General features: G+C 61.1%; 1 protein-coding gene across 1 annotated transcript; it reads right to left on the reverse strand.

The window, feature by feature from the left end:
* Window positions 1–220: 220 nt before the first annotated feature.
* Window positions 221–8,761, reverse strand: MYCL (MYCL proto-oncogene, bHLH transcription factor). The gene is made up of 2 exons (XM_044419474.1): window positions 8,155–8,761; window positions 221–834 (listed from the first exon to the last, which is right to left on the reverse strand). The coding sequence occupies exons 1-2, from the start codon at window positions 8,759–8,761 to the stop codon at window positions 221–223; spliced, it is 1,221 nt and encodes a 406-aa protein (XP_044275409.1).
* Between the last annotated feature and the right edge of the window lie 3,977 nt (window positions 8,762–12,738).

A 12,738-nucleotide genomic window follows, 5' to 3' on the forward strand; every position in this document is an offset into this window, starting at 1 on the left:
GCAGTTCAGCCCCGCAAGACCCACACACCTACAAGAAGTGCATTCCTTCGCATCCGCTGGAAAAGGGAACCATGGTGGAATGCATCAGAGTGGCAGGTAGTGGGAGAAGACTGAGAACAAGCTGCAGGTGTGCCTTGGGGAGCTGCAGTTTCAGAGTCCACAAGTGGAAACCCCCAGAAAGTGCAGAACGGACAGGAAAGCTGCTCGGCATCCTTGCCAGCTAACGCACACCCTTCAGGTGTGAAATCTGTTTCAGCAGCTGCAGCCGATGCAATTTCAGCAGCTGCTTCTCTGCCACCATCTGCTGTTCCGCAGAAAGCAGGGACTGCAGGTACTCCGATGCTTTGCTCAGAATGACCACCTTGGGGGTTTTGGGGCAGGCGGCGAGGCCAGGCACCTGGTCCCGCAGTGCCAGGAAACGGGAGCGAAGGTCATTGCGCCGCTTGCGCTCCAGGTAGTTATGGTTCCTCCGCTTGCTCACATCCTCGGTATCGGAGCTGGGGGCACTCCCAGCTTTTGGGAGGACAGGTTCCAGAGAGAAGCTCTCCACCACTCGCCCCAGCGACTGTGCACTGCCATTGCTGTGGGCATCAGCACCACTGCCCTCCTCCTCCTCCTCTGCGTCCCGCTGGGTGCCTTTCTCCAAGGGCCCCTCCTGGGGACGGACCTCCGAAGGGGAGCGGGCAGCATAGTTGTGCTGCTGCTGGTGGATGGATAGGTGAAAGTGCTTTGTGCAGGGATCCGAGGGGGCTGCCCGGACCGTGATGGTGACCGGCTTCCTCACGCTGAGTGCCTGCCGCTTCTCCACAGTCACTACATCAATTTCCTCTCCTTCTGCACAAAACAGGGGACACAAAAGAGCCCGTGACACTCTTGCAGTCTCCAGCTGCTCCCACCGCTCCACAGGTGACAAAACATGCGCTGTGAGTGGGGCGGAGGGTGTGGGGAGGCAGAGCCTGTCTGTGGAAGAGGCCTGCGGTCGCAGGGCTTTGCAGGGCACTGTTGCGGCAGGTCACGCCTGCCCCCCGGACCGCCTGGCCTCCCCACGGAGCAGCTTCCCAGTGTCTCGTTCAGACCAGTGCCGCATGCGAAGCCGCACAAGGAGCTGAAGAGTTGTGCCGGGCACCCCAAATGGCCCTGGAGGAGCACAGCGGGGTGGCCGAGAGCCTATGCCAGGTTCCAGGGCATAACCTGAGTCAGGCTCACACACCAGTTTTGAAGTAGCGTCTGCAAGCAGTCCTGCCTTAGAACGACTCCCCTTGGGGGCAGTTATCACTGTTCCAGAAGCGGCCAGCAACCCCCGCTTTCAGAAGGTCCAGCGACCATTCCCTTTCCCACCGGAGCGCGCAGAAGAAGCCGCTTCTGCAGCGTGGGTGTGGCGCGGCCCAAGACGGTGACACTGGCAGCCACAGCAGGCCCTGCAGTGGCCTGCCCAGGTGTGGATGCCCCCAGAGGGGCAAGCTGGGTGGCTGCATCCTCCTGAGGGCAGCCGAGGGGCAGAGGCCGCCCGTGGCAGATGGTTGGCGGGGAAGGGGCGGTGCATGGGCCAGTTTTGTACTACCAAGTCTGCCAGCTTTATGGCTAGTTCTTGGAGCAGGGTTGGAAACCTATCTGCCCTGGCCTGTTTAGCACAGGCCTTGCAACAGGAGCAAAAATGCTTTCTGTCGGCATCTCTGAGACACAGAAAGCACCCTGGCAGGATCTTCCCGCTGCAGCAGCAGGTTTTGAAGACAGCACTGGCGGCCATCCGTCCCTCAGGGGCAAAGCAAGAACAGGGAAGAGACTCAGAGAAGACAGCCTAGAAGAAGGGAAAAGAAAAGCTCTGCTTAGTGCTTCTGAGGGCAGGAAGGAAAGGGAAGGAAAGCAGGAAGCAGCCAAAACCTTCTTCTTGAGGGAGGGAACAGGCCAGATGCTGCTCACTGCTGTGGTGGAAAAGGAGGAAGCGAGAGGCAGCCAGGAGGGTGTGGGGGAAGGGCTCCTGCCAAAAGGACACTTGGTCTAGAATGTTCTGTAGAGGAACATAAGCCGCCACGGCTGGGCTGAGAGACCACAGCAAAGGGCTTTGGCGACCTGCTGGGCCTGAGCGAAGGCACCGACAGCCCGGGGTTTTGTTTCCACAACTGGCCACACGTGCTAATGGGAAGCCGGACAGAAACCAGAAGCAGGTGCAAGACAGGTGCGTCCCCAGGCACAGCTCAGGCCCCTCTGGATGATGCCAGTTCAGTCTTGACCCATTTCTGTCACATGCAATGAACTCCGGAGCCTTCTGTCCCCTTTGCCTGGCATTTGGGACTGCTTGGCTCACCTTGGTGGATGACCTACAACCAGAATTGGATGTGGGGCTTAGGTGGAGGACCAGCCTGGTCGGTTTCCTAGACTCCTCAGTGGCTTTCAGCACTACCAACCAGGATCAGCTGGGGGGCTTCGGGGGCCCCCATAGCAGCGGTTCCGATGCTTTGTCTGGTGCTGAGCATCACAGCCATTGGCCTGTGCTGCCCCACACCTTGTTTCCCTGCTATGTAGTTTACGCATGAAGCCGCTGGGAGAGGCTGTCTGGACCTCTTCAGTCATGGGGCTCAACTCTGCTCATCACCTGCCTCTGAAGAAGGGCTGAATGCCCTTAAACGGTGCCCAGGTCCCATAATGGGAAGGACAGTCGTGCTGATTGGCAAGGGGATTGGAAAGGCTTGGGATTTCCCCAGAAGGCCAGAGCTGTGTCTCAGGAGCGCTCCCTGACCCCACGTTGTCCCTGGGTGCTCTGGTGGTGCCAGGAAGCAAGCCTCCTGTGCACCAGCTGCAAGCCTTCCGAAATCGGGCAATTCATTGCAGCTGGACTATTACAACACACGGCTGCCCGCAGAGCAACCCGTGTGGTGTGTCTGGAGTTTCAACTGGCACCCGCTGCCACGAGTACAGCAACCCGGACCAGCAGCTCTGCGCCGGCGGCCAGTCCTTGGCTCAGTCCACAGCACTGGGCCAGGCCATGGGAGCTCTTGGTGCCGGATGACCTTGCCTTAGGAAGACCTTGTGGAGGGGCCCTCTGAGGACACTCCCCACCGCAGCAGGCCACCTGGCGGGCAAGCTGGGCAGGCCCGCTGGTGGCTCCCCTTCCGGGCTATGGCGGGGTCCTCCTCCAGAACTCAGACTTGGCTCTGGGGGAAGCAGCTAAGACATGCCTTTCGAATTTGAGCAGTTAAATTATGGAGGAAGGTTTCAATGTCGTTTCAGCATTATAATGTACTATAATCATTTTATGTATCATTTTATTTGCACAGTTATAGCCCAGACGGGCGCATTGGAAGTCCATTAAATGCCTCCTTTTAACGACTAGTAGCTGTCAACAGCCGCAGCTGGCTCCCCACTCCCTTGCATGCAGGGGGCTGTTTTGGAGCACCGTGCCAGGGGACGGGGGCTACCTCCCTCCTTACCAGGGACGCCAGAGGAAACGGGCGCTCCCCCCAAAAGAGAAGATAATCTGCTGAAGCCTCCTGAGGACAGCGGCCTTTCTCCTGGGTGAATATTTCCCCACAGGCGTCCCCCCCTGCCCCAGCCCTCTGCTGCCCCCCCTCCCCTGGTGGGGCAGCCCCTGCTACAACCGGCCAGGCAACGTGGCACCTTGAGGGACACCAGCAGAACAGGGTCATGGCCCCCGGCCCCCCCCCACATGTACAGGCAAGGGCCCTCGTGCAGAGAAGAACAGCTGAGAAGTGCCCAGGTGTCCAGGGGAATCAGGTTTTCCCTTCCAAGGCACCGCACACTACCTCTTTTTAAAAATTGGGCCAGGTTTCCTGAAGTAGAGAGTTTCAAAGTAGTTTACCAACATAAACTGTTGCGAGTTAACTAATCTGCAGTGATATTTGCTAGGCTGCTCGCTTGTCATGCCAGGGCAGACTTGTGACCTTTTCCTACCCCACTGTGGGTCAGGGCACCCTCAAATTCTAGGCTTGGGCATGTTTCAGAAGTTAGGGGGCTGTGATCATGCCAGCAAGAATTGTGTGTATGTGTGGGGGGTCAGAGCCAGTGATATTGCTTGAGTCATTCACTAGGAAGGCAACTTCTTTGTAATCTCCAGTTTGCTTGTTTTCCTCCTCCTCCTCCTGTCTCGCCTACGTCTGAGACAACACATGTCAAAAGCCACTAAGTGATGCTCATTTTATAGGTGTGGATAAGATGTACCCTTGGATCACAGTAAGCCTCGACAGCCTAGCCTAGCCTAGCCTTGCCAACTCACTCTTGTCTTTGCCCTCCCGAGTCCCTGAGGGTGAGCTGCCTTTGCCATGAAACCTTTTCCACCCTTTTCCTCCAGTAGATCCCGATGTGCTTATTTCTCAGCTGGAATCACTAAGCAACTTTCAGGTAAATCACTGCCTTTCAGCCCAAAGTTGGAAGTCAATGACCCAATTCAGTGGCATTATTCTTGAAGGCAAAGGTGCATCCTTCACCCTCTGCAGTCACTGGAAGGGCTGCAAGCCTCATCTGTTGTGTCCCACAGCCAACACGGTGCCATCAAAGCTTGCTCGAGTCAACGGAATGACTGTAATGACTGTAAGCCACCCTGAGATGCCATGCATAAAGGACGGCACACAGACGTTTTAAATAAATAAAAAACAAACAAACTTAATTGCTGCCCAAGAGAGGCTTGGCAGTTTCACTTGCCCTGCAAGTCCGCCCTGGTGTTTCTGGAGTGGGGGCCTTCCAAGGCCCCTGGGAGGGAGGAACAAAAGGTCAGAGCACCACGATGTTCCTCCACTGGCCACCCCCAGCCAAAGGATTGGGGGCAAATGACACAACCGCTAGAATGCTCAATCAAGCTCCCCCAGGGCCCATTGGAATTGTAAATGAAAGAAGTGGGAGGCTGTGGGGAGATGCCCTTTGTCCCTCCTGCTTTGCACTTCAGGGATATGCTCCTTTTCACAAGCAGTAAATCCTGCTCTCCTTCCCCCCCCCCCCCCCCCCCCCCCCCCCCAGCGAGAGGAGAGGGCCTCCGGGCCCCATGCAGGGTACTGAAGAGGAGGGGGAGTGGAGCAGAAAAGGCCCTTGAAAGGCACAGAAGCGGGGGATGGACCAAAAGGCATCCAGCATTTGTCCTTCAGGCACACTGGCTGGGCTCTTGGGAAGAACAGTTTAAGGGGAAGGGCAGGGCTCAAAGGGGGCTCACAACTCACAGGATCAAGGCAGGGACCCTGAGCAGGGGCTACGAACAAGGAATGGTCATCTGGATGGGGGTAAATGCTTTCCTGGCCAAGAGCAATTCTTTTCTTTTCCTGCCCCAGAGGACAGGCAGCCTGGCTCTTCCAGGCACAAGCGCTGCCACTGCAAGATGCTCCTAGGAGCAGACTGGGGGCAGCTGTGCAGCACCGCCTTCCTCCCAAGGAACGGGAGGCACCTTTGGACAAAACAGGCCTCCAGCCTTTCTCACGTGCGTACGTTCGGCATTCTCCCACCTGCTCTGGGTGGTGCAGCACTCAGTGCCCTTCACGACCGAAAAGGCAGTGAAATGCCTTAAGGAAGCGATGGCCGGCAGGTTGCTGCTGCTTCCCTGGAGACTCTTGCCAGAGGGCGCACGGACTCTGCCGCCCTTCTCCAAAACCCCCGAACCACACTGCCAGGGAACCAAGGCAGCCCGTGGTTGGCCAGCCCCAGAGTGAGACGGGTCTGAACAGGCAGGGGAGCTGCTCGGCAACTGCCCCATGGAAGCCCCTGCACAAGAATGCCCAAGCCGTGGCCTCGTGGAAGTGCACACGGGCGTGAACTGGTGCAGGCTGGCACAGATGCTCGCCTTCCGCAGCCCGATTCCAGACAGCCAGTCCCCCACGGGCCGCCCGGAACACGCAGCCCTTGCACGGCACGGTCCACCGGCCTTCGTTGTGAAACGGATCACCAGCCCCTGCACCTGCTCAAAGAGACCTGCGCCAGGAGGCACACGGCGGGAGGGGCAATTCGCGCAGGCAACAGAAGAAAGCACAACACTTCCTCAGTGCTGTCACAGATCGAGGAGCCTCCTCTTTGCATAGGCTTCCCCCCACTTACACACTTTCACGGCCATCCTGCTCAAGAGTTGGGGAGTGCCGTCCATCTTACAAAGAGGAGAACTCCTGACCATACAGGGGGGAGGGCGCTGCTGCCCCAGCCAGTTAGCGGCAATGGAAAGGAGGCAGCGGCTGCATGGAGGGCCCCTGCCCCGCTCCTTGCCTGGAGTTCTGGAGGGAAAGCCTCCTGCCTCGGGCAGCGCTTCACAACAGGGTCACCCCACATTCCTCCAGCCTCTGCGCTAGCGCACGCCTTCGGTTTAGAGGAAGCAGACAGCCTTGCCTTGGAGTTTCACCAGAGGCTGTTTTGCTGTGCCCTCAGTTTGGACTGGATGGGTTGTGCTCCTCTGAAAAGCAGCGCAGAATCCTTAAAAGAAGCAAAGGTTTGGGCCGCTTGTTCTTCCAGAGCCACAGTTTCCCCGTTAACTAAAAAGGCAAAGTCGTGCGCCCAGCGGGCTCCAGGTGTCCCAGCAACAGGGCAGCCCCGAAATGCCTCCGCCAGCGCCCCCATCCGTCGAGGCTCGCCCCTCCTCGGCGACGGGGCCCCCATCCACTCGCATCTGTTGCCTTTTGTCCCAGGAAAAAGGCTGCCGCCGAAAAGCGACATTCGCGGAAGGAGGCGGGTGGTCAGCACGATCCCTTCAGTCAGTAGCAGCCCCGCCCCCGGCCGATTCGGATTAAGCTCCTCAGCACCTGCCCATCCCAGCGCAGAGACCGCAGACCAATCTGTCTCTGCGCCCCAGGCACGCTCAGCAGGGCTGCCTTGCGCCGCTGCCTCGCAACAGCACGACCCAGACCGGGACGGGGCGCCGCGCCGCGCCGCGCGGCAGTTCGACTCCCAGCCTGGGCTGGGGCGCTGCTCGCCGCACTCATTCCGCCCTCCCTGCCCAGCGGCAGGCAAGCCGCGCCGACCCCCGACGCGCCCGTGCTGCTGGTGCGCTCGGGCATCCCTGGTCGGGGCGGCCAAGCGGGAGGCTGGGCGAGCGGAATGGTACCGGCCGGGGACCCGAATGGGCTGCGCCAGGGAGGAGGAAGCGGGCATCCCCCGCGGGTTCCCAAGGGAAGAGGCGTCGGGCGGCAAAGCCAAGGCCTCTCCGCAGACCGTGGCAGGCCGCTCGCACCAGCCTGTGCCCCCCGCTGTGGACGACAAGCCCCACTGTGCCCAGCCCGGCTGGGGATGATGGGCACTGCCGTCCCAAACCCTTGGCGGTGGACCTCCACACACCACGCCGGAGGCGGAGCGCCATCATTGCAGTGGGGGCGCCGGTTGGGGCACGGGGTCCGTCTGCACACTCCCCTCCCCCACCAGAGAGGCTCCGGGTCCTTGGCCACGGGGACCCGCCGCGGGTGGCCGCACCCGAGCAGGCGCCCCTTGCTGCTCCCGAGGAATGCTACGCTGTCCTGGGCAGGTCCACAGGAACGCGCCCTCCCCGGCAGGCCTTCTGCGCGGGCTCCCTCCCCGGGCGCAGAGCGGGTCCGAACCGCCGCACCTCCTGCCCGGCCCGGCCCGGACCGGCCCGCTCCTCGCGGAGCCTTTACTCGCCGCGCGCACAGGGCAAGCGGGCGGCCCGCGGAAGTTTGCGAGGGCCCAAACGCGAGCCATGTCGGCCCGCCCGGGCGCCGCCGCGCCGGCCGCTCCGCTTCCTGATCGCGCGACCGAGCCGAGCAGCGCAGCGAGAAACGCCCCGCGGCCGCGGGAGCACCAGGGAAGGCGCCGCTCCTCGGGGCCCTCCCGCACCCCTGCCGAGTGTCCCCTCCGCTCCTCGGGGCCCCGCATTAGCCCTCCCACCGGCTGGACGGGGCTAGATCGCACGGTCTGTAGGAAGCGCAGGGGCCGGGCCGGGCCAGCGCTGCGAGGCTCGGGAGGCGAGCGGCGGGCTGCCGCTGTGAGAACTCACTTCCTCACGGCCGCGGACTCCTGCGCAGACCTGGGCCGCCTCCCCCGACACTTTCCCCTCCCCCGAGGACCCGGAGCGCGACTCCCGTCCTCGCCCCCAGCGCGGCGAGGGCTGCGCTGCAAACCGCCCGCGGGGCGTCGAGCAGGGGACGCCGCCCGCTCCCGGAGCCCGCCAGCGCCAGACACGCCGCCGCCTCCGGGTCAGCGGCCGTTTGTGCGCAGCCTTACCGGAGTCGCTCTGGCTGTCCGAGCCGGACGAGGCGCGGATCTTGCTGTCCGCCGCCGTGGCCCCGCCGGCCGGCCACGCGAAGACGGCGCCCGGGGCCACACACCGGCCGCCCAGCCCAGCTTCCAGCGGCTCGCCCGGGGCTCTGCCGCAGCGCTCGCGGCCCGAGAGGCCGCTCCACATGCAGTCCCGCAGCACGACGGCGCCGCGGTTGCCCGGCAGCCCCCCGGGCTCCGGCAGGCCGTCGTCCGCGGCGGCGAGGCCCGGCAGGGGCGAGGGGGGCGGGCTGGGCAGCAGCGCCTCGAACTTCTTCCAAGGGTCCTCGCCGGCCGCGCCCGAGCGGGGCCAGTCCTCGCCCGGCGGCTCGTGGGGGGCGCAGAAGGCGGCCGCCGGCGGGCCCAGCTCCATGGCGGGCGAGCCGTGCGCGGGACAGCGGCCCCGGCCCCGGCGCTTCCTCCCGGGACACCGGCCCGGCGGCCTCCGCGGCGGGACCTCGCCGGCTGCCCCGCGTCGCGTCGCGGCCCGGGATCCTGCGCGCGCCCCCGCCGGACGCCACTCGCGCGAGCCCGGCCCGCGGATCGGCGCGACCCGGCCGGGACCGAGGCGCATTGTTCGCGCGCCGCTTTATAGCGCGCCGGGCCCCGCGCTCCGCCTGCGCCCGCAGCCAAGCCAATTAGCAGCGCCGGATCTGCCAGAGGGGCGCGGGGCGCGCCTCCCGCCCGCCCCCTCCGGAGCCCTGCCCGGGCGCCCCGGCCCCGCTGCCTGGCTGCGCCGCTGGGGAGGGGGGGAGGGGAGGGGAGGGGGAGCGTCTCCGCCGGAAGGGCGCCGCGCCCCCGCACCTGCCCGGCCGCGCACGTTCGCTTGCCCCGCGCCGCCGCCTCTTCCCTGCCTCGACCCGGGGAGGCAGAGGCGGCCGGAGCAACGCGCTTTCCGGGGAGGCAGCCAGCCCCGCCGCACACGACGCGGCTCGCCCTTGAACGAGTGGAGAGCATCCGGGGCAGCTAGAAAATACCGAAGTTATTCAACAGCTTTTTGAAAAGCCGGACTCACTTCCATCAATGTCGGTAAGATTTCGAATCACATCATCACCCAAGGAGGGACACCCTCCCAAGGGGCGGGGGCGGGGGCTGCGCGAGCCCCCCCCCCCCCCGCGCGCGTTGCCTCGTTCATTTCGTTCTAGCGAAGCGGGCTGGGCGTGCGGAGGGACCCCTTCGGCCCGGCCAGTCGCCTCCAACTTCGGCAGAGCCAGGAGTGAAAACCCTCCAGGACGTCCGTTGCAGCCCGGCCCAGGTCTCGTCAGTCCGGGCTGCGGCTTCCTTCACGGGCCCATCGGGCTGCAGCCGGGCCTCCTCTTCGGCCTCGCCTTCCCCGGCACGACGCGCAGCCGCCCCACGCCAGCGGTGGTCCTGGGCAGCAGAAAGAATTCGAGAGTTGGGCCTCGGTGCAAAGGGAACCCCCGTCCTGTTTTCGTCACGCTGCTTGCGGCAAAGCTTGCAACCTCGGCTCTCCATCTCAGAGGCAAAAATTAAGGACCCACTTCTGGGAAGGGGCTGTGAGGAGGGGGCCAGAGCCTCCCATGCAGCTCCTATTGGAAGGAACGGATTGTACACTTGTTTGGAAGCTGATTTTATTGTACACAATCAGGTGGCACTGGGGCTATAGCAGCAGTTGGCAGCAAACTAGTGCAATGGAACAAAGAATCTGAGCAAGTCGGAAGGGGTCTCCCGGGCCATCTAGTCTGACCCCTGGCTCCAGACAGCTCCGCTCATTACATGCCTGCCACGTGCATGTCCAGCCTGTTCTTGAGCACCCGCACCGATGGGGCCTCAACCACCTCCCGTGGAAGCCCATTCCACCCTTGGGGTCCTGGCATCCAAATGGAACCTTGGTTCCCTGAGCTTTGCTCCGTTGGAGCATTTCCTGCCTTCCTCTACCCACCTCCTCGCAACATCCCCTTATGTAGCTATATGTCACCAACATATCGCCTATGAGTCTCCTCCAGGCTGAAAAGACCCAGTTCCCCCAGTCTCTCCTCATACAGCTTTCCCTGCAAACCGGCCACCAACCTTGTGGCCCTACACTGCACTGACTCTAACCTGGCTATATCCTTTCTGTAATGTGGAGCCCTGAACTGAGCACAATACTCCAGTTGCGGGCACACCAGAGTCGTGTAGAGTGGTAGTAATACCTCTCTTGATCTAGAAGCCATGCTTCTGGCTATGCAACCAAGGGTGCTGTTCGCTCTCTTGGCCACCACATCACACGGCTGGCTCATGTTTAGCCTGCAGTCAACCTGCACCCCGAGGTCCCTTTCACAAGTGCTGCTCTCCAGCTACTTGTTCACTAACCTGTACTTAAGACACCCATTCCTGTGCCCCAAGTGCAAGACCTTGCACTTTTCCACATTGAACGCCATCCTGTTGTCTCCTGCCAACTTCCATAGATCCAAAAAGATCTGGAGTACCTGCTCCTCAGTTGTGGCCACTGCTCCAGTTTTAGTATCATCTGCGAATTTGATCAGCAGACTGTTCACCCCTTATTCCATGTTGTTGATGAAAATATTAAACAGGATCGACCCCAGGACAGCCCTGGGGGGCTCCGCTTGTCACTGGCCACCATCCTGGTGATTCTCCACTAATGGTTGCCCTCTGCTTTCAGACAGTCAACCATGCCCTAATCCAGGGGTCCTCTAACTTTTTCAACAGGGGGCCAGTTGAAAGGTGGTAAGGTGGGGTGCGAGTGGGCGCATGCGGCGAGGTGGCGGCTTGCTTGCTTGGAGACCGTTTTCTCTGAGCGAGTCTGAAATGTTCTCCAAGCAAGTAAGGCAGTGGCAAGCCAGGCAGAGGCAGCAGCGGCAGCGGCAGGCGCAGGGAGTCCAAAACCTCTGAGGCGGGCTGGATAAATGGACATGGTGGGCTGGATCCAGCCCACAGGCCGTAGCTTGAGGACCCGTGCCCTATCCATCGGACTGTGCATTGGTCTATCTCAAAACTCAATTGCTCAAGGAGGATATAATATGGGGCACTTTGCCAAAGGCCTTGCTGTAATCCAGGTGAACCACATCCACTGCATCCCCTCCGTCTAGCCACCTCGAAACCTTGTCATAGAATTCCACAAGGTTTGTCTGGCAGGACCTGTTTTGTCTGCAAGAACTTCCTTAATTACCATTTCAACCCTGAAGCAAAGTGCAGATGAGACAACAACTGTGCAGCCATCTGCAAACCCTTTTGCTGCCATATTATTACCTTTTGAAGTCCTTCTGACTGAACATTAAAAAAAGCCCAGACTCATTAACTGCTGGAGTCAAAACCATGTGAAAATGATCCTTAAATATGTCAAACAAGTAAATACATGTATCCGTGCAATGCAATGCACACAAACAGGATCTGACTACTTGTGTGCGCAGATGTGGGGGCACTGCGTACACAAACTAAGGGGCGCTGTGCGTACCTGTCAAGCTTGCATGCAACACCAAGGCGCTAAGCAGGCAGTGTCACACTGCGGGTTGCGTGCTTTGTTTCCCACTGCAACCTGCTGCAGCCGCGGCCTTGGCTGGCAGTGAAGGGATGCTTCGGGATAGTTGAGACAACCGGGGAGAGAGTTCTCTGTTCAATGCCGCCCTCTCCTGGTGACGCGGCAGCATTGCAGGCGAACATTTCACACCCACCAGGTGCCTAGAGACCGTGCCCATTTCCCCCACCCCAGGCTGATCAGTGTAATGGTGGGGGCCGCATTCAGCTCCTAAGGTGCCTGCTGCCGTCCACCTCCAATGTGGGTCCGAGCAAGTGCTTGGAAGGCCCTTTATGAGCTCCTGGAGAAGGGCAAAGGACTAGGTCAGGGGGTGCCGTCGCTCATGGTGCCATGAGGTCAGCCTGAAAGGGAGCCCAGTGGCGGGCGCGCACAGCAGTGAAAGGGAGGCCTGGTGCTGTGCAGCATATCCAGCTGGGACGGGGGCTTGAGAACATACGGATCAAGGCAAACGGGGAATTGTAAAGCAAGGAATGGAAAGAATGAAGATCACAGGACTTCGTGTGAGTGCACTAAAGAAGGCTGGAACGGGACCTTCCCATTACAATCACCTTCTATCATGGATTTCTGAAACACTCTTCTGTGGACCCACAGAGCCAGCCTGTCTGGTCAGCTGTAACACCATCAAGGCTCGTGGCGAAATCATTCTCCGCAGAAGCGTCTCCTGGGCAGCATCTTCTGCCTCACCGGCCTGTTTAGGCAGGGCATGCAGAGCAGACCATGAGGCAGCCAAGGCTCTGCCCCCCAGTGGGAACTGGGTGCCCCGGAGCAGGAGCCTGTTGCCTGCTTCAGCTCCCTGCTCCCCCCGCCACGCGCCCTGCCTGAAGCTGCCTCGCCAGGCTGCTGAACCCTGGGGCAGGAGGGTCTCCACTGCAGCTCCGTCTGTTCGAGGATGTCAGGTCCAGTCATTAAGTGGCACGCACAAACAAGGTCTCCAAGGGATTCCTATGGTACACAGGGCTCAGATCTGCTTTCTTGGTGTAAGGAGTTTGCGTCATGAATGGTGCCAACAGGAGCTTCCTTTCTGGGCCTAACAGCAAGCTCTGTGGGGGAGGATT

This window comes from Varanus komodoensis, unplaced genomic scaffold, assembly GCF_004798865.1.
Source record: "Varanus komodoensis strain SLA01 unplaced genomic scaffold, ASM479886v1 scaffold103, whole genome shotgun sequence".
NCBI lineage: Eukaryota > Metazoa > Chordata > Lepidosauria > Squamata > Varanidae > Varanus > Varanus komodoensis.